The sequence below is a fragment of the Coccinella septempunctata genome, chromosome 6 (assembly GCF_907165205.1).
Source record: "Coccinella septempunctata chromosome 6, icCocSept1.1, whole genome shotgun sequence".
NCBI lineage: Eukaryota > Metazoa > Arthropoda > Insecta > Coleoptera > Coccinellidae > Coccinella > Coccinella septempunctata.
The window spans coordinates 16,063,105-16,085,265 of NC_058194.1; the positions used below are offsets into that span (position 1 = coordinate 16,063,105).

At 37.3% G+C, this 22,161-nt stretch overlaps 1 protein-coding gene across 8 annotated transcripts in view; it reads right to left on the reverse strand.

The window, feature by feature from the left end:
* LOC123316050 (dmX-like protein 2) overlaps positions 1 to 21,312 on the reverse strand; it is a 42,683-nt gene extending 21,371 nt beyond the window's left edge. For 4 of the 8 annotated variants that reach the window (XM_044901967.1, XM_044901964.1, XM_044901966.1 and 1 more), the window contains exons 1-20: positions 21,114 to 21,312; positions 20,861 to 21,058; positions 20,504 to 20,753; positions 18,713 to 18,751; positions 17,273 to 17,416; positions 17,093 to 17,213; positions 16,859 to 17,041; positions 10,424 to 10,554; positions 10,188 to 10,365; positions 9,967 to 10,125; positions 9,680 to 9,908; positions 7,812 to 8,075; positions 7,103 to 7,754; positions 5,832 to 6,199; positions 4,518 to 5,469; positions 4,044 to 4,451; positions 3,125 to 3,542; positions 2,244 to 2,552; positions 1,901 to 2,187; positions 31 to 453 (exon numbers count right to left, since the gene is read on the reverse strand). In XM_044901967.1, the coding sequence (XP_044757902.1) occupies positions 31 to 453; positions 1,901 to 2,187; positions 2,244 to 2,552; positions 3,125 to 3,542; positions 4,044 to 4,451; positions 4,518 to 5,469; positions 5,832 to 6,199; positions 7,103 to 7,754; positions 7,812 to 8,075; positions 9,680 to 9,908; positions 9,967 to 10,125; positions 10,188 to 10,365; positions 10,424 to 10,554; positions 16,859 to 17,041; positions 17,093 to 17,213; positions 17,273 to 17,416; positions 18,713 to 18,751; positions 20,504 to 20,753; positions 20,861 to 21,058; positions 21,114 to 21,200 (5,800 nt within the window). In that variant the 5' untranslated portion in view covers positions 21,201 to 21,312. The remainder of the gene's footprint in view (positions 1 to 30; positions 454 to 1,900; positions 2,188 to 2,243; positions 2,553 to 3,124; positions 3,543 to 4,043; positions 4,452 to 4,517; positions 5,470 to 5,831; positions 6,200 to 7,102; positions 7,755 to 7,811; positions 8,076 to 9,679; positions 9,909 to 9,966; positions 10,126 to 10,187; positions 10,366 to 10,423; positions 10,555 to 16,858; positions 17,042 to 17,092; positions 17,214 to 17,272; positions 17,417 to 18,712; positions 18,752 to 20,503; positions 20,754 to 20,860; positions 21,059 to 21,113) is intronic. The other 4 variants (XM_044901968.1, XM_044901965.1, XM_044901963.1 and 1 more) reach the window with 2 other exon arrangements.
* Positions 21,313 to 22,161: the final 849 nt, after the last annotated feature.

Sequence of the window (22,161 nt, forward strand, 5' to 3'; positions counted from 1 at the left end):
GATAAAATCAAATGCGAAATATTAATTTACCTGGAGTTTGCTTTGGATCGGCTACAACCAGAGGAAGTTTGGATAAAACTTCCAGAGCCAATGCTGGACATCCAGCTCTAAAGTGACCATGAGCGGTGGTAAAATAGAGCTGTCTCTCGAGTGGAGTGATGGATTCTTCTACCACTACTTGTTTTCCTCCAGGCAACCACACTTTTCTTTGTCCCCTGCTTGCAACATGCTGCCTTATCAAAAGGGGATGAGTTCTTAGGTAGATGTAGAAATTGAAAACATTAGGGTTTGTTTCTCTAGACTCTTTGCTCTCATCATCATGGTATTTGTGCTGAGTACCGGCATTTCCTATCAAGAGCGTGCTGAGTGCGGCTTGATGATCTTTTAATGTCCACAGGGCCATAGACCTCAAGAACGGATCGGGATGTGCTTTGCAGATATCTTGGTTGTTGCCTTCAAAAGGAACAGATTATACATAATTGTTTCTGATGGGATAAATGCAGTTTTCCAAAAAAAATTTCATTTTTTTTTTATCACAGTTTGAAACCTACCACAATTATTTTCTGATCAAATTTAAGTCTCAGTAATATAGTAAAAGGACCCGGCAAAATTCGAAAAGAAAATGGCTTTGGGTTGAATTTCTTGAATTTTAGGCGTTTTGACCTGTCAGGCAAAAGTGTTCATTCTAATTTTCGGGATACAGGGTATCAAATATGAAAAGTGAATCTTTCGGCTCAGAATTTTCGATAATTTCAATAATGGACTAAACGAGGTGATTCGCCGCTATGGCCTATTAGACGTTTATTAAGAACTAATCGCAATTGAACTAAAAGCAGACTTTTGATTTTCAGAAAAATTAGTTGTTAAACCGCGACATGTGTATCGCTATCATAATAGTATCTTGGGTGAAAGTAAACGAAACACGTGTCGTGGTTTAACAATTCATTTTGTGAAAATTGTATAATCTGTTTTTAGTTCAATTATGGATTTTCATCAAGTACCCGCCATATCGATAAATTTCTTGAAATACAAAGCAAATACAGTAGAGACTCGATAATCCGGATATCTTACTAGTCCGGATTGACGTCAAGATTGTATTATGTACCTTATAATCCGGATCGCAAGACTCAATAATCCGAATTTGCCACCGTTGCATACGTAGTTACAGGTTCTAACTTGTCTTAACCTGATTTCTAAACGAAAACACTCATTTGTATTCTTATTATTTTGACGGTCGGACGTGTTTTGGTATATTATAATAGTGCACAATGATAAAGCGGAAACATGTTACTTTGTCTATAAAACAAAAAAGTTAGATATTAGACAAATTGAAAGATGGTGTTAGTGGAACATATGTAAATATTTTACATTGGGATTGCAATGGGCAGAAGAGAATAATATTGGAATTACTTATATGCTGCTCCTGAAAGATACAGGAAAAAGCTTTAATTAAGCATTCTCCTACTCTTACAGTTAAAAAACAACGTGAAATATCTAATTATTCCAAATAATACATTTGTGTTGGGATTTCGAGAATAAAGCCTATATTTATTTTAACCGTTTTTAAATTGCATATCTACTGAATTGTAAGACGCGATATTCCGGATTTCTCATTAATCCGGATTAGCCCTAGCATTAATTGATCCGGATTATCGAGTCTCTACTGTATTACTATTTTGACCGATGTAGTCTTGCTTCTTTCTTTAAAAAAATTTGAGTATCTAGTTGATAATTCTCAACGTGTTATCATTATCGGTTATCTTTTATAACGAACGATCAGTAGGATGACTCCCCTTACAAGTGCCTCCATAAGTGCAGAAAACCTTTAGTGATTAATATGTTTTACATTATCTCTCAAAATGAAATTTCTTGTCTATAAACCCCTCAAATCAAATCTTACCATCCTCATCACATCCTAAAATATCTGTATATAGTAATTTTTTCAGCATGTTGTCATCTCCCTCATATAAACGAATAATTATTATAGCCAACTGTATGTCATTCAACCGATTGATACATATTTCAACAGCATCTTTGAGATTTCCTGCAAGCAGGAAGAATGCTGCTGCGTGTTCGAATCTTTGTTTTCCCAACAAAGCGTAAGCATTTTTCAATGCTGCTCTTCTCCATCTTTCTTCGGCGAAATTATTTGAGAAGAAATTCGTCATTCTCTCATCATGCTTAGATCTGGAAGAATTTGTGAATGAATGATTTGAATGCACCACTAATCATATTTTACACACCTATAAAGTCCCCATAGAAGACTTTTCTTATTCATTGCTAAATAATATAAAGCTGCATCCATTGGGTCTTGCTTTGCTTGGAATGAAGCTTTTGCAAGTACTTGAACACATTGCTTCAATAGACTCATGTTCCTTATCCACCAAGCTACACCTAATTCTCTTAATTGAGGCCATGTAGGTTCTGCTTTTGCATAGCTCGGAATGAGGTTGAGAAGTTCTTCTTGACTTTCTGAGTGGAAAGCCCATGCCAAGTTGTTCGTTCCAACTCCTTGCTTCTGGAACTGAGCTCTCTGCGCCAACGGAAGGCATCTATTGAGTGAAATAAGGCAATTGAATTTTAAAAATATAATTTCTTTCAATTGATTGAAAACAATTATTATAAAACAAAGATATGAATTTTCAGTTTGATATTCTGGCTGTGCCATCCTCCCATCCAAAAAAAAAGCTGAATAGCTAGAAAATGTCAGTCTCCACCAAGAATAGACCCTGATTCACACGAAATTTTATAAAAAACTTCCAACTGAAATAACATGCGTCATCTTCTCCCTTTCCTCAAACAAGCTCCTTCTCAAATATGAGCCCTTAAATCGAGTGAGGCTTCAATTTGGGCTGAGCCTTTATACTATGCATCCAATAACTTTTTTTTTAGAAGCGGAATTACAGTTACCCCAATAGGTCGGACAATGAAGTGAGGAGCGTTTCAAAATTCTTCGTCGTTGACGATTTATACTTGAAATGCCGTTTCAAAACTCCAACTGTCCAAATTCCATAGCCTTAACCAGAATTTTTGGAACGCTCGTTAATTATTCTTCTTCAATGACGATACATTTTTTTGAACGTTACATAATCGTTTTGAGTTACTTTTTGGAGATAGCACTTACCTCAATAAGTATCCATAATGCTTCATAGCAAGTAAAAATCTGAGACCACAATCGTCAAGAGAATCGGCAATTACTTCATCCGGTTGTCCTACAAGATTTTCTTTAGCCATTGCCGATTTAGCAGCATCAATAGCAAATCTTTCGGCTAAATCAGTGTTGCAGGTTGCAACAGTATCAGCAAGAGCTAACAAGTGCATCTGATCTAAACTTGAAAGGCCTGGTAAATGCATGTGCGTCAAAAGACGGGACAGAATCCGTCCTTGTTTAGGGGTGAAATGTGTTAAACCTATATTTCTTTCTGACGGACGCCTCTCCAGCCTGGAAACGTCTTGATCTTCCAAGAGAGTATCCAAGGATTCTTCCATTACGATGTTGTTATCAAAGAGTTCATTATAATCCTTCTTCTCTTCTTGAACAACTGAAAATGCAGATTAATTTATTGGTCTACAACCATTGATCATAATCTATCTGTTTCCTTGTGTGAAATGACATTCACAAATCATTTGTGATTAGTGTTGGTCTATGCTTGTGATTAATGAGCCATTATTCACTGGTCTATCAAACTTCATGGTCATGATCATAGATAAGAATATAGAGAAATCTATGGTCACAAACACAAAAAACTCAACTGGAAGCGACAAAGGCCCCAATAGGAGTGTGGTCTAAACACAGAGATATTGCTACATTGTTATAATTGTCAGCAGGTGCAGTAGCGAATCTGTATTGAAATTTTGAAATGTATAAAGATATTATTGATGAGATGAGATATTTCAGACTTAAACTTCTAACATTTGTAGACACAGTATACAGGTATATTAGGGCCAATAATATGAATAATAGCCACCATAATCTTCAATAATTGTAGCTCAAGGAAAGATCTTAGAAAGATAGAGGGCGTTAACTAAAACAGAGAGCCTACCTGGTCTCTCTTTGTCAGCTGCCAAAAGTGTCCATAAAGGCAAGGGCGCTATATTTTGAATTTCATCATAGTCCAAGGTAATTTCACCTATGCTTGCTCTATGTTCTGGACTTCCAGCTGGATAACTCACTGACAATGTTCTGGCCCTTGCCCAATTCTGAATTTCTTCCGGAGTATCCTGTGTGGTTCCACCAATACACTTAACCAAATGGCCTAAAATAGCTTTTACCCAACGAATTTTTCCGGAATTCAGCAGTTCCATCAGTTGCTTTGGATGATACTGCGGTAAAACTGGACAGGCTATTCTTGAAGCCTCAAAGAGTCCATAATCAGGCATATAATCAATATTAGCCTCTTTATTTGCTCTCTTACGATCCAATATTTGAAGGTTTACAGAACTTATTCTTCCTGAAAATAAAAATTTATCATATCAACCGGACTAAAATTGTTGATGCCAATAAAATTGATACAAACCTAAGGTTGGCACAGCAGCAAGTTTTCTCTGATTTTCTTGGGTCAAAGTCCTAAAATCTACCTCTCTCCCAGCCCTACAGTCAATTTCGTCGCCATCTGTTTTCTGATCAGAGTTTTGAGGTTTCCATTGAGTATAAACATGCATTTCTGAGTCCATCCCCACCACTAATATACCATCTCTGACCCAACTGATTTGCATGGGTAAAGCAGGTAGGCCGTCAGCTGTTTCCAGTTCAATTTTTCTCAAAGTCATCCATTTAAAATCGTCAACAAACATAGGTTGGGCCAGAGAACTAGCCTTTCTCAAAATGGGGCGGTAATTGCTGATAGATTCTTTCATAGCTTTCACGTTGGCCTGTGCCAAGTCAGTGGAGAGAGGGGTATAAAGCATAATTTTACTTCCACATGCTACAGTAAGAATGTGAGATCCATCTTCACAAGAAACCCAATCTAGCTGAACAATATGCTTCTGAGTTATTGGACAGATGTTCCCCATTTCTGCAATGGATTTTCTCAGAGATTGAAGTGTAGTAAAACTTGGAACTGCAAGTAATGTTGGTTTCATCGGTTCTGCTGATAAAGTGTTAGGTCTATCTTCCGCAAGAGTATGTAAGACCTCGTTCAATCTCTGCTGTTTTTTCTTCAAAGTTCTTGAGTCATAAAGGTAACTCAAGTCGAGATGTCTATCAATGTTTATCTTGGGTAACACAATATTCTTCAGATGTATTACGTCTTCAAGAATCCATTCCGTACCTCCTGTACTTTCACATTCATAAATTGCAACACATAAATTTATATATCTCGAATCATGATCATTTTTGTTTGGTCTTGTGAAGCTTTTTCCGTATTTATATGCGCAAGCCAACCTACCAGAGTAGGCTACACTAATATTGAGGACCTGCCCTTCTATTTCTATAGCCGATTCCTTGTGCATGTTCCATTCAACCCAAACCTAGAATATAACAGAAAAAACATGCAATTTGTTATAATTTAAGAAGTCTTCAATAAACATTGAAACAAAAAGCATCAACTGGTAAAACTAAAAACGATCTTTGATGAATTTTTTTCTTCCTAGGAATAAAGAACCAAATAATTCCTTTTAGGGATTATAGTAGGGGAGCCCACGGTTATATATGGGGATTTATTGGAGCGTTGGCTGCCTTATCTCTGGGGTAGGTACTCCACACGGTTCAAAATATCCCCAATTATATTGATCCTACACTCTCAAGTTAATCCCAAATTTTCCTTTTGGGCTCCCCAAGTATTAAGACCAATAAGTCCAAGAATATTTTGATTCAACTTTTGTGCTATTACCTTCTTTGTATTTACTTTCTCCCCATTTTCTTCAAGCATCAAGTGATTGTACTGCCTTACTGTTTGTACCTCACTAGAGACAGACCAGAATCTGATTATACCATCACTACAAGCTGTAGCAAAACAGTATGGCGCCAAACAAGCAGGATATATTGACGCCGAACTCAAGTGTCCAGCTGCAGGAGCTGCATGAACGATTTCAACGCCTTCTGGGATAGGGAGTATTTGTTTTACTTCTCTTCGTGTAGTTATATTGATATGTGGGGTCACTTTAGCATGCTTCAAATGCAGAGATTCCAAGCTATTTCGCCTAGAAAGATCATTTTCGTCCTGAACCAGATTACAATCCGGTACATACATTTGGCTTCCTATCGAGGAGTTAAAAAAAATGTTAATAAATTATATAATCATCTACATCTACTGAGTGGTTTCCTTAAGATGAAATAGTCAAATATTTCGGAAAGGAAACATTGTTGCAAATGAAAAGTTTGTGGTTTCAAGGAAGAAGTCGCTTAAAACTTCTTCCATCTCCTCTCTCCGTGTGAAGGGGTCAATTTCAGCATTTTTACGGCAAAATATACATGAGTTTTGTAGCAACAATTTTACACGCTTCGTCACACACGCCTTCGTAAATAAATTTTTTATCTATGAAAACGATCTTCAAGTTATTTGTACAGCAACACTGAAAATTTGATTCAAATGCAAAAAGTAAGTTTTCTCTAGAGTATCCACTTCACTATTCAGCAGTGCATTTTGTGTCGTAGAATAAAAATAAAAATTGTTTTTTTGTTCAAGGGGAAAGGAAACGTTTTTTTTTTCGTGATTTTCGACTGTTTCAACATAAAAAAACCTTCCAGTATACTAATACATAAAACTCGAGTACAAGTAATTTGCAGGTATCTGACTTTTTTGGGTTATTTGTTATCTAAACATAATCAACTTATGAACTTTTTGTCTATCTGTTTTACTGTGACCCAACCAATTTTCAGGGGAATTTGACTGCTAGGAAGGGAAATTTCTAAGGTATGCTTCAGACTACAAATACAGTAAATTAGCGTGGAAAAGAGTAGAGTAGATGTAGAGCAGAGTGTAAAGTAGAGAAGAGTAGAGTAGAGTGGAATGAAGTGGAGAGAAGTAGATGAGGGTAGAGCAGACTAGAGTAAATAAGGGAAGTGAAATAAAGTAAAGCTGAGTGAAGTAAAATGAGATAAGTAAAATTGAGTGCAACAAATTTGTCCAGCGAAGTAGGCCGGCGCTAATTATAATTATACCTGTTAAAGACAGTTCACCCTCATTAGATGCAATAACCAACTTCCACATATGAATGATGGTGTTCTGATCTGTGCAATCTAACAGGACAATGAAAAATGGTTCTTCAAAAACTGTAGACTGCTGTAGATCAACCATAGCATCGTTTCCAGATAAATTTATGGGGGCAGTTCTCTGTCCAGTTATCAACTGTTCCTGGTAAACGTGCAGGAAAATAGTGTTATGCCACTGAATAGCTTCTGAAATAGTTTCCAATTGAATTATACACCCAGGTCTGGATGTACTTTGTTGTGACACAATATTTATATTTTCTAGTAGGGTAGCTTCATCCATTGATGACAAGTCAGACATTGCACTCTCATTTTCCTCATTCTTTCTATTTTCTTTCACTGAGAGCTCCGCAAGAAGAGTACGAGCGTCAATTACAGCTTGGTATACTCTCAAGCAGTGACCATCAGAAGCAACAAAGCATGCACTTGGGGAGTTTGAAAACGTTCCTAGTGTACTTGATGGAAGCAGAGTTGGAATCCAAGCTACATTACTGAATGCTGATGGTTCAGGAGAGCTGATCCTTGCCAACTCTGAAATACCGCCAGATTTTGAGAGTGGGCCAACGGCATCTACCCTCCACAAAATCAGCTCACTACAGAATCCCTGATAAAAAACAATTAACCAATACATTGAGGAGAATAAAATTTATAAAATACTTACACTCTTACTTTCGGTTTTATTTGAGTCAACAATATTATGATGACTAGTAGTGAGTAATAAAGGTAAAACAGGATGACATGTTATATCATTAACTCTGAATCTGTGTCCTGAAGCACGACTTCTATGTCCTATGCTTAGGACTTGATTGAACTTCGTATTTTCAGCAAACGTTAATTCCCACAAATTCAAAGTACCATTATCATGTTTAGTAACCAAAGATACATGTGGTGAAGTATCTGCCTGTTCTTCTTTAGCCTGTTGATCCTTGAACATAATTAATGTGAATTTAACAGGATAAGAAATATCTAGCTAGACAAACGAATGAGATTTTTTCTGAAAATTCGTGGATCATAACGAATAGTCGGGATCTATTGAACTAAAATGTTTTTGTTTTGTTGGTATTTCTGGTTATATTGAGCCTTACTCTGTTATTTCAAATGGGATACCCTTATATTTGATTACATTTTTGAATTCTCTGCAAAATTGTAACTACGGTTCATGTGAATTTCACCATAACCAAACATTAAGGTTTTGAAGATATTAATCATTTATCTCAAATTTGACTCAAGGATAATGAATTAATTGTTATAGCTTCTCGAAAATTTTCTGAACGAGGTACATATAGATACAAGATGTTTGAAAAAAGGACTACCACTGAAGACAGTTTTGAAGATGCTATTCTCTGAGGATAGTATTATTTCAACTCTGAGGTATGAGGAAGTTCAATTCAAATGAAACCTAGTAACAATTCTGAGAAAAATCCAAAAATATAAAGTCTCAGTTTAAATAAGTTTGACTCAACTTCCAGTATAACCGAAAGAACAACCAAGGCAAGCATAATTCAGTAAATCTCATTCGATTCTCTAGAAATTTCTAGTAGTCACTTTGTATGTAACACCCTGTATACGATGTAAAGTTTTCCAAGAAGACATGTGATGGAATGCGTATTTCATAGAAATATTGAAATTTTGAGATTTCCCTTCACACTATAATCAAGTAAATATATCCCTGAATATAATTCGAGGTAGTAAGAAATACTGTAGAGTGTTAATCAATTCATTTGTTACGTACACATACTTGCATGAAATGATTTTGTGAAAAATAAATGGTTAAAACCATCACAATAGAAAGATCCAGCAATACTTAAACCACAACATTTTGTTATTGGAACTTGAAGATGTAGAATAATGTTAATTGCTCTCAGAAAAGTAACAGTTGATTTTATTAGAAGTTCCTCGATTTCCTCCATAGATTATCGAAATTAAAACCTTATAATTGATTTGAAACTAAGCAACTATGTAGTTGTAAAGTACCGATATGAAGATATCGATTGAAATTTATTTTGGGAGGATTTTGCATCTCTTCATAAACTTTTTAGGGTTTTCACTCCCAATCTCTGAAACAAACTCAATTAAAAATGAAATCAACGATTTGCTCCTGCGTAAATTCTTGCACTAATTTGTCACAAAGAATTATAATTTCAACGTTTTTTATTTTGAGTTATTGTCAGGCAACAATTTTTTCTAGTTAATTTGCTCCTGACAAATTAGTGCAAGAATTTACGCAGGAGCAAATCGTTGATTTCATTTTTAATTGAGTTTGTTTCAGAGATTGGGAGTGAAAACCCTAAAAAGTTTATGAAGTGATACCGATATGAAGTCTAGAATTGAATTTCACCAGGATCCCATCACTGGAAACTAAAATGAATCATTAAAAAAAAACAATTTTGTATATTAGAAAGTAGGGGATGATCCTAAAAATTTCCACAAAACCTCACTTTGGAGCTAAATCCTGTCTTCAATTCGGTGCTAAAAGGCATCAATGTCTTATTGGAAAACCAATTTCTCTTTCATTTGAAATCTCTGTACCTCTGATATTTTTCCATTTTCTTTAGTTTCCTTAATTATAGGAAGATTATCCTTGTTGATGCAATCCTTCACCAAATGTTTCAGCAATGGTGCTGCATGGTATAAACTAACTGTTGTTGACATACTCATAGAATCTCCTATTGGAAAAGCTTGGGGAATACGAGTAGAGAATGAAACTTGTGCTTGACGAAAAGAACCAGGATGGTATTCATCCAGCCACTCAATAACCCTGAAATATAGGAATAGAATAAACTACTTGAAAGAAAGAATGTTAAATCCAAACTCACCAAATAAGGAAACTGCCATCCAGAGGATGAATACTGAACAATAAGTCTGGACTATGATGCCAGTCTCTCAAGAGTGTTTCAATTCGCGCATCTAGTCCATCAGATCCACTTGACTCTAAAGGTTCCTCAGAATGTTCTTCCATATGAACAGATGTACGTCTATGGAAACAATAATATGATTAAAGACTGTTTTTAATCAGCGTAAAATAGTTTCAGCTCACTTAGTGTATTCTTCCAATAACGATTCCGCCTGAAGACTAAAGTGCATTTCCTTATTATCAAGCCAATGTAGTACAAATGCAGGCCGAGGATTGCAAAAACTTATATTTGGTACAAGCGGAATATCTGTCTCGGCGTTAACACTGGCAGCAAGATGAAAATGAAGACCAGGAGTAACTCCTAGAAAAATAATTAAACATTTCGAATTGAATTGCGGGCTGGAATTGAAAACACTCACCTGTACCATGATATCCATAAGAATGAAAATCATGCACACTATAGGTTGATGGTAAAGTAGGTATAGGTGGAGATGTACCAATAGTTCCTTGTGCCTGATGCTTCGCATGCCGACGTATATGAAAGCAAGTCCTGAGATTTATATTATGGTCAATGAAAAAAATTCAATCAGATTTTGTTTGAGTTGTGAATGTATTCTGATCAAAACCTATAAAACATTTAGAGGAACTGGTTTAATTCAGATGCTTGGCACCCGCTGATATAAATATCATCAAGTGTTACGATCTGAATTGAACTAGCCGATTTACCATCGTCAGGGCCCTAAATGGAGTACGCACCGAAGAAAAGCAGATGCTGACCATGGTTTCGGTCTCATTTGACCTCATCATACATACATACACAAAATCTTTATTAACATATTTACAGAAGAAATTATTAACAATACAGTTCTCTATTAGGATATAAAATGAATAGTTCCTACAAATGAATGTTTACCTAATTTTTTGAGATGTGTGGCTGGTAGCCTTATAAAAAGATAGTCATCAGAGGAACATAGCTTCTTCTCCGATGGAGAACGTTTGGAATTGATGGACTCTTATTCAATACTGGCAAGCGCTACTGAGTACTCTCCAGTAATACAGAGCGCCACCTAGTATGAAACGATATCCGATTCAGTCCCCTCCAGATAGAAACCCAGACGAAGATAATGGCATGTGTCCCATATTTCAGTTTCATACCATACCATACCATTTTCAGATTCAGTACCATAGGCCCATAAAGTAAGTCAACACGGGTGTGTTCTGTACGCCAGCCTGCTTCTAGCAAGCATCAGCGTGTGCGAATCGGGAAGTTGGGAACGCGTTCATCTCTGGGTTACTGGATAGTACTCAGTAGCGGTTGCCAGTATTGAAAAAGAGTCCATCAATTCCAAACGTGAAGCTGTTTTGCTCTGATGAGGTCAAATGAGACCGAAACCATGGTCAGCACTGCTTTTCTTCGGTGGAGCGTACTCCATTTAGGGCTCTGACGATGGCAAATCGGCTAGTTTTCAAATGGTAACACTTGATGATATTTATATCGGCGGGTGCTATGCATCTGAATTAAATAAGATTGTTATATCTACTGCCTTTAGGCGTAATGTTTTCGATTATTCAGAGGAACATTTTGTTCCAAGTTATGGCAACTCCCTCTGAATTGACGAAATAAAATATGTGATATCTTCATTTCATTGATATGCAGATAAATCCCATCAGAATCAGTATTGCAGGTGTGCATATACCTACATAGGTAATTTGTTCAAACTGAGACACTTGACCTCATCTACAGGCTGTTCACGCTCAAGGTTCACAGCCGTTTAGGAGTTGATTCCTAATGCTAATCTACAAAACGGGTCATGTCCCAAACGAGGCTGTCAAACGTCAAAATATTTGTCGGGAAGATATGTTGGAAATTCTGAGAATCCCAATGTGAAAAAGGGTCGACATGGAATGTTGTATATGTATGTACATAGTTAGAAAGCCAAAGATCGCTAGCAGAATAATATTTCTAACGACACTTCTCGATCTATAAGGAATACGAGAAATAGTCGAAAATAGGGAAAATTTGAAAAAGTTGTTGTATGGAATTTTCGGCAGTACAACGTAGAGTTCTACTCTAAGCATATGTCGCAAGTCGACAAGTGTATTTGACGATACAAATTTTCCTATTTGACTAACGATGTTCAGCTTTCTCCACGTTATACGTCGATGATTGTGCTTTTGTGAAGATAGCTCGATTACTTGACAGACCTCTCTGACAACCTGGGACAGGAGAACCTTGTACCAAAGACCACGAGAGAATTGGACACTGCTGCTGACAAGCTGCAGGAGTCCATTATCTCAGTCTACCACAGCAATTGTAGACCTCAGTTTCGTAGACCAAAGGGTCAGACGAAGAGGTGGACACCTGAGCTGACCGATGCCAGACTTACTAGCAGGCATCTCTTTAACAGGGCAATGAGATCTGGCCTTGGAAATGACCGGGATGATTACAAATCGGCCCTGAAGAGATACAAAGGACTCGTAAGGAATCGTGGAGGCGCTTCTGTAGCGACATAAAGGGTGCACCTGAAGCCAATCAGATAAGGAAGATACTCTCTGCAGAAGGCACACTCACGATAGACTACTTAAAGCTTCCTAGCGGGCATAAAACATGCTCAGAGGAAGAAAGCTTAAGACATCTCCTATAGGCGCATTTTCCGGGCTTCACATAGAACAACAACACGCAGGATAAGCGCCAACGACATGCCTCACGAGAGGACTGGAAGTTGGCTTCACAAGTAGTGAATCTCGAATCCGATGAGCTATTAACGGATTCGAGCCCTACAGAGCAGCGGGCGAGGACGGCATAGTTCCGGCACTCCTTATTGGGGCTGGATGTCTTCCCCACTGCTAGACATACTCCAAGCGTGTCTAGCTCTAGGACATAAACCATTGCCCTGGAGAGAGGTGCGGGTTGTTTTCATACCCAAACCTGGCAAACCCACGCATACGAGAGCGAACGACTTTCGTCCAATAAGCCTTTCCTCGTCTCTGACCAAGACGCTGGAGAGATTGGCAGAAAGATATATCAGGGATGGTGCGTTACAGGCGTACCCATTTCACCCCTGCCAGCATGCTTACCAAATAGGCAAATCAGTAGATTCTGCTCTTCAATCGGTGGTTAACTGCATTGAGGACGGACTACATCACAAAGAATGGACACTGGCTGTATTCCTGGATATAGAAGGTGCATTCAACAACACTGCGTTTGGCGCGATGCAAGCTGCGTTGTCCAAACATGGCGTGGAACCGACACTTTGTCGTTGGGCGAGGTCTCTGCTGAGGGATCGCAGCATAACTGCTCGGCTAGGCGGCTCGACAATCTGTGGCTCACCGGGAAGGGGATGTCCGCAGGGAGGTGTTTTATTACCACTACTGTGGAATCTTGTCCTGAATGGGCTCCTGGTCGAGCTGACGAGGGCTGGGCTCGTTGTTGTGGCCTATGCGGATGACCTTGTCCTACTGATCAGAGGTAAGGTAATCAGTGTGATCTTCGATCTGATGCAGAATGCTCGTGGTATGATTGAACGATGATGCTTAGAGAACGAACTCTCTGGTAAAACAGAGATGGTTCTTTTTACTAGGAGGAGGGTGCCCCACAACATCAAGCTTCCTAGCTTGTTTGGAATTGGGCTCACCCTATCCGAGCAAGTTCGATATCTCGGTGTGACACTGGACCACAAGTTATTGTGGAACAAACACATTGAGACTCGTCAATCGAGCAAGGCTAATGTAATTTTTTGGTCTACTCGGAGAGTGCTTGGTAAAGGATGGGGCTTCAAACCACACATTATGCACTGGTTGTACACTGTAGTGGTGAGGCCTGTCCTTACCTACGCATCTCTGGTGTGGTGGACTTCCATGGGGAAGAACTCCATCCGCACCATTATGACTAGATGTCAGAGAAACGCATGTCTAACCATCACAGGCGCACTGAGATCCACCCCTACGGCAGCTATGGAGTGTCTGCTGGGCCTACCACTTTTGGACCTTGTAGTTACACAGGTGGCTATGAAGACAGCTCTTAGAGTTTGGGAACAGGGACAATGGCGAGATAGAGGACTATTCAGGGGACATGCGGGGGCTCTTAAGATGGTGAGGGATGCCAACGCATCCCTTCTCCATAGACGGGACCGCGCAAGCACCAGCTTCTACTATGCCGAACCCTACAGGGTAATTGTCCCTGACAGAGACCTATGGTCTACACCAAACAGGCTTCTTGAGCCTGAAGGTCCCACTTGGGCCGATGGCTCTGTGATGCCCATAGGGGCTGGAGTGGGAATTGTGGGACCTCGTTTCAATATGTCCATCCCCCTAGGGAAGGATTGTTCCATAGTGCAGGCTGAACTGTATGCTGTTTTAGCCTGCACACTGGAGAATATCCTCAGAGGGTACTCCGGAAAACACATCTATATTTGTTGTGACAGTGAGGGAATCCTGAAATCCCTTTCTGGGGAAAGGGTTAACTCACACCTATACTTCATTCACTTTTATTTTAGCAGTCGGTTGGCCATGGAAATTTGACACATTTCACTCTGTATAGTACGAAAATGTGGGGTTATGACGCTTGTCAAAACATTTTTGGGTTTTAAATCAACGCTATGTTGCCCGTTCTACGTAAAAGTTTCTGTTATTACGTATTTTATCACAATGTCGAATCTCTTCGGAAAATATGTGACGAACATAATTGAAGTTTATACAAACTGATAGAAGGCATACCAAATCCAGTTATTCGCATGGAAAATACAAGAGATCAGTATAATATCATAATATGCACTAGCTTGAGGAGAGTTAATGTTCGTTTTCCTCTTTGGCTTACATAATTTGTAGATTTCAAAAATATTAACCCGAAGATGAAATGCATATATTGCAGTGGTTGGGAATGGGTATCTCCCGAAGGAATTAACAGATAATTACAAGAATGTTAAATTCTTCAACAAAAATCATCTTGCATCAATATAAGTAAAAGGAATTGAAGGAAGTTTCAAGTTAAGATGCAACTTTACCGTTGAACAAAAATTTCACATGAATAAACAAGTAACAGGGCAACTTGCGCGTATTTGTGGCTATTCATCTTAATACATTGATGTAATAATAATAATTAGGTATTTATTAGTACCTTAAGACATTTACATTGTATAGGACAAGTCAAATGAAAAATAGAAAAATCCATTTTAGGGAACTTATTCTCCGATGACATTTATCGAAAATCCTGTAGTAAACTTTTCGCATTAATTCACTCAAACATAAAATTCTCAAATGCCACCACTTTTTTGGGTCTCCCAATAGAAGGAAATTCTTTGTCATCCTCTTCATTCACAATCTTTCTGATTGTGGAAATATCTAGCTGAAATATAAGTCGTTTAGATTCAGATGAAACATATAAATTCTCTTACATTGAATATGTTCGCTACCGTCTGACGTATTGTGGATTTTAGAATATCAGGGTATAACTATTTGAATGAGCGGACCTGAATTCTACATAGCACTTCCTGAAACCCTGTCTCTTTTTTCAATCACTTTCGGCATTTTCGTAATAAAAATTGATATTAGTTGTGGCAACGGCGTTATGACATTAACGACATTTCATGAGTGCCAACCTAACTTCGTTCTAGTTACAAAAACTTGAGAAAATTATTTCATGGCCAACCGACTGCTAAAATAAATTTGAATGAAGTATAGTAGATGAATGCAGGGAGGCTCTGCGGGAGCTAGGCTCTGATAACATTGTGAAAGTTATCTGGTGCCCGACTCACGCAGGACTTCCGGGGAACGAGAAGGCAGACATACTTGCAAAGCGGGGAGCCCGCTCAGCTTTTGTTGGTCCGGGACCGGCGCTGCCTATCTGCCGTACATCTGTCAAGAACTTCTTCAATTGATGGCTGGACAGGAAATTTTCCTCTGGATGGAGCATGAGAGGTGGTCTTAGACAGTCGAGGCTTCTCATTGAGAGACCATCCTCTGTGCCTGAGGTCAAAAAACTCTTAGCTCTTGAGAGTAAACAACTGAGTCTAGTGACTGGAGCAAGGAAAGGCCATTTGTTTAATAAGCACTTAAATAGAATGGGACTGACTAGCTGTTCCCTGTGCCGCTAGTGCAGGAGCACGGATGAAACGGTTAAACACATTCTGTTCTTCTGTATCAACCTTGAAGACACACTGACACACTTAGGAAACACAACACCCACAACTCCTATGGTGAGAGGGACACCCCTCTGTCGACTTGTGGCATTTTTATCAACATGTCACAGAGTTTAAGTCTCTCCAACTACAAGCGGACCAACAATGGGTCACGAGGCCTCAGTTAAGCCCAGTGGGGCACCGCATGTAGAAAAGAAGAAGAGAAGATAGCTCCAGAATGGCAAAGACATGAATGCTACATTCGACTAAGCTTTCTAATTGAAAATGACTAGTTTTCGCATTTCGAAAGATTCTTTTTCTTAGGGAACGAAACATAAAGATGATGATCATAGATGATTTTCTGATTTTCGGACGAAAAGATATAACTACCGAATGAAAAATAACTGCCGATGTGGTAGATCTTTGTGCTCAGTCGTTCCAAAATTTACACCGGAAGTACCTCATAGACTAGGATATTTTAGTTTTAATTTTCAGACAAAAATCTGGTTCAGTTCGCAAGATGCTTCTGATGGAAGTTTTGCTTGAAACACCCTGTACTGCATATTTCTTCTACATAGTCAATTAATCAAGGATCAAAGGCCAGTAATGCTTATCTCTCCCCCTCTGCTAGAAGGGAATTTCAGTGAAATCAATGTGAAATGAAAATTAACATGTCTCCATCCCAATAAGCTATCAAAGGTGCAGATATCATCGCTATACATAATAATCTTGACTCACTTCATATGCTTTAATCGCATCAAAAATCTATGCTTGTGGCGGTGTGTCCTAAATTTTGGATGATTAGCTTGTGGATCCAACTGTGACAAATTGACCAAACCATCTTCTGGTAGCACTGTTTCCACCCACAATCTGCAGATATTGTCTTTGCATGACGTGACCAACATATTAGAAACTGAACCTCTGAAAATTATTCATCAAGTTTTTGATATAGACAAATTAGATACGACTTACTTTGGCATGTATTTGCTGGTGGTTCTCCAAGACAAATGCGTTACTGCTCGGGGATGAGCAATGTAAACAAAAGTGTATTCTAATTCTCTTGCCTCTTCAGATGATTTTGAAGTGAATAAAACTGAAATTTATTATTAAATGTATGTAGACATAATAAAAACAGAGGTGTTTGGCTCTCACATTGTTTATTCTCATACCAAATCTTCACAAGTCTGTCATCTTCTCCACAAGTTGCAAATAATGTGCCATCAGGACTGAATGCCAAATGTTGCACAGGTATAGCTGTGGTAGCTGTCCAAACGCAATGCCATGATTGTTCAGGTTCTAAAATAATGTTGTGTGGTGAAGAGAAATAGTTATGGCATTGTATGGATTTATCACAATTTAACACGAAAAAATAGGTACATCTAAGTAATATTACTATATACAGAGAGTAGGTATTATTTCGCAATTAGTTCTTTTTTTATATTATACAGGGTGTAAACGATTAGTTGCGAAAAATTTCAAGGGGCGATTCCTTCTTAAAAAATAGTGTGGGTCTTTCATATTTTTTTTTTTTTTTGAGCAGTCCCTGCTCAGATGCTGCTCCCTAAAGATGGCACCTAAAAAGCAATTTTTAATTCTCTTCCTGGAAACCAGAAAACAGATAGAAATTAAATTGACAAGACATTTTATGGAAGGTAGAAGGCAATAAAAAAATTTGTTGATGGCGTTCCTCTACAATGTCATCATTCTAGGTAAATTCAAGTTCTAATACAATTCTAGATTCCAGCTTATAATACGACTTACTCTACGTACCTGTTGTAATTTTTTTTCTCATAACCGTTAATTTTGGAAATAAATTACAAGAGATCTTATTTCTTTAAAATGAATCAAGCTTTTTCAGCGAAACAAGATTTAGTAGTGGCTTATTCTACCCCTTGTTATTATATGGGAAAACCATCAATTTTTTTTGCCTTCTCGCTCATACAGAATGTCTACCCAATTTCATTTCTGCCAGTTTTCTGGTTTCTAAGAAAAAAATTCCGTTTCAAGTGTCACTTTTAGGGAGGTGTATCTAAGTAGGGGCCACTAAAATAAATGTAAATGTAAGACCTACACTATTTTTTGACAAGGAATCAGCCCTTGAATTTTTTCGCAACTATTCATATCGATACATTTTCGCCAAAACATAGTAAGCCTACGAATTTGTGCCTAACGATGTTTTGACAAAAATGTTTCGATATTACATTCGAAATTTATATTCCAATTATTCCATTTCCTGAAGAGAGTTGAAAAATTCAGATGAAAATATTAATTACGCAATATAAGTAGCATGACAAATATATCATACTTTAGAAATCAAGTTGAATTTTTCATCCCTCAGACTTCATTATTATTAGTATAAATATACTGAAGTGAATATTAACATATAGAATTAGTACCACTGTTACTGAAGAGTGTTAAGCGAATGAATCTTTAAACCATTCATCATCATTCGAGTCTTCAAGAAAACTCAATAAAGGAGAATGTATAACATACAGAAATAGTAAAATCTGAAAAAGAAGCATGAAAGCTGAAGCTGCAAATAATAATAATCCACCTTGCAACACCAATGTAATCCGCAGATATTTTACTCACTTGGAGTCTTTGTTTTGGTCCTTACTGCCTCTGACACTTCTTTAGGCAATTATTGTTGATAAAAATGTTGAAACAGAGGAAGAGAAAAGTTAGTGCTTGTTGTAGATGTAGTGGATATTTATGAAGTAATAACATATTAAAAATTGAGTGCAAAACAATATACACTGTTTTAAACTGTGCACATACAGAATGAATGAATGTTTTGCACCATGCAATCCAATTGAGTTTAGTGAACAAGATTATCAATTACAAACAACAACAATAACTATATGAGAATATTCTTTTATGCAAAATATCACCGAAATTATAACAGGATGGAATTGAATTCTGTATATGGTAATGTAGGTATTTATGAAAACATATTTGTAATGAAGAAATAATATTCTATTTAATTCAAAAATCTTTTGAAAAATTGCTGGTGTGTTTTTGTATTTTCACTCCAAATTACTTGAATGAATTATCAGAAAAAAACTATTTATTGGAAAATAATCGAACAGATCCCTATGGTGCCGGCAATGCATCATGTTGAGATATGTATTTTATACTATGTCTATACAATAACTAGACAATGTATAGAATGTATGTTTTTTTTGAGTTTTTGGGTTATTTGCACATTATCTAAACCTAATCAACACTTTCAGAAATTTTTGTCTGCGTGTCAGTCAAAAGACTTTGACTTTTGAAAAGAGGTAAAGGGGTAGGCTTCGTACTGCATTTTACGTTTCAACTCCCCACCATTCCGACGCCAAGCACAAGTAATGGTGCCCTTCATGTTAACTTACTTTCTTAAAATGAAATAAAACACTGTTTTTTTACAACCTGAAAAATCCTTTGCGATTCTATTCAAATATATGGTAACTATTGGCACTCGAAAGTTTTAGTCCCATGCCTCTTACCTACTTTTTCTTAAACATCAAAGAGACTGTTACTTTCTAAGGTGTTTAGTTTAAAATCCTTTAGAAAGATCCAGCACAGAGTAATTCAAAGCTCACTGTAATTTTACAATCAATCATAAAAACCCTGTCTAATATCCATATTTGTGAGTAATAGGATTTTGGATTTGTTTTGCAATATGCTAGGATTTATAGAACTGCTTAGCTTTCGCCTTAGTCCAAAACTGCTATGGAAGAGGAATAAAATATAAAACACAAATATTTTGCACCTCAGAAGTTTATCTTCTGTTCTTTCTAAGTTCTTAGATAAAACCACTTCATAATGGTTAATTTAAAAGCATTGAGAAGAATAGTCTGGAGCTATATAAAATAGTACATGATTAATAAATACTTATATTGATATTCTCTTTGATTCAATTACCGGACTTTCAGGTTGAGAAGGTTTCGATCACAGTGAAAACTGGGTTTTGTTCTATATTTCCTTGATTTATTTCTCTTATGGCAGTTTGCACTGTTTCAGACAATTTATATGAAATAAACGAAGCTAAAGAGCTTAATCATTATTCAACTTAACAGTGGAAAGTGTTATTGATCCTAGGATCCTATGTTGAAAACTTGATATCGCAAAACTAGAGCTATGAAAATTTGAAAAGTTAAGCTTATAGTATTCTTCAATAACATGACTCTTTTCTACAAGGTGCTATTAGAAGAATATATTTATTATTATTTATATGAAGCTAAGGGAATATCAAATTTTGAAATAAGTTCTTTGAAACTCAACCACATATACCTAGCAGCATCATCTCCAACAAAGGGCTGATACTATTGATCAGATTCATGAATCCAATGACTTATGCCATAGCATTGTTTGCTTGATGAAATTATATGAAAAAATCACCTGAAGGAGTTTTATCTGAGTCTTCAGCATCACCTCCATCCAATGTTTCATTTGCCTCCCCCCCAAGGGTAAAAGTAACACCTTCATTATGAGTATCATCTTTAACTTCGGATGCAAATGTTTTGAGATGCCATAATTGCACATGTTCACCAGCAGTCAGCAACCTTGTACCTTCAAGGTTCCAACTAAGAGTTTTGATAGTTGATTCGGTTTTAAAAGTTCCAGTTTGAACCCATCGATAATCCAGACCCTAAACAAATATCTTTTGATTATGAAGAGATAAATATGATTCTTAACAAAGAGGTGAATAATATGTTTCATCATTATTTTGTTTTACTCTTTTAATATACCACTCACATGGGAAGAATTATTGGATATTAGAGGCGTTGGCTCATAGATACAGACAGTATTATCATAAGCAGCAGCAATTTTGCCTGTATCACTAGAACAATCAATAGCTGTTATGCGAATATAGTCATGAACAGCTCCAGGAATGATTTGCACCCTTTCAAATGTAGGGGCCAATAAGACGATGTTACATCCCGCTGCATATGCCTTTAAAAAAAGTAATAATTTAATCATTACTCTGGAAATAACAGATTGTGCTTACTGTAAATGGGACACCCTCGACACTTCCTACAGCAAAGCATTTATCGCCTGCATTGCAAGCTCCACTAACAATTTGATGTAAATTCATTTTTCTTAAATCTAAAATTGATTCCTATAATACATAATCAGAAATTAAATGCTTTATTGGTTTTAATTAGGGCCCGTCGTTTGTTGATTCCTTGGCAGGAATCAGCTGACTCAATTCACAGATTACATTCTCTGTAATCTGTGACTCAATTCATCTGACCTGTAGGGATGGGGCGTTATTCTCTAACCTGTTATTTAACAACGGTTATTCGAAAAAAGCAATAACTAACCGTTATATGTCCTGAACAATAACAGGTTGCGCAGTAACGTGTGCGCGAACAGTCGGCGTTGAAAAAGCTGTTTATTCAGACCGTTTCTCATATAACAGTCGTCGACGTTGACGTTGAAAAAGCCGTTTATTCAGACCGTTTCTGATATAACAGTCGGCGTTGAAAAAGCTGTTTATTCAGACCGTTTCTCATATAACAGTCGTCGACGTTGACGTTGAAAAAGCCGTTTATTCAGACCGTTTCTGATATAACAGTCGGCGACGTTAGCGTTGATGGCGTTTATTTAGACCGCTTATCATATAACTGTCGACGACGTTGGCGTTGAATAAGCCGTTTATTTAGACCGTTTCTGATATAACAGTCGAAGACGTTGGCGTTGAAGCCGTTGATAGAGTTCAGCAGAGAGGTTGTTTCTGGCGGTTATTGTTTAGTTAAACCGTTTCTCATATAACAGTCGGCTACATTGGACTTGTTGGCGGTTAGTTAGATCGTTTGTTGGCGTTTATTAACAGTTTACACTTTTCAAACTGATAACGTTGGCCATATTCTCGACTCTCGATCTCGGTTGATGGTTCTGTTACGTTAGCGGGCGGATGGGAGGCTGTTATTGGTACATTATGTTGTTCACATCGAAGTGATGAGATTGGATAAAATATCGGGAGGAGCACTCACCGCAGATATTAGCCGATATTAGCGTACTATTTTATTGGCTATATAGAATTAATAAATCGA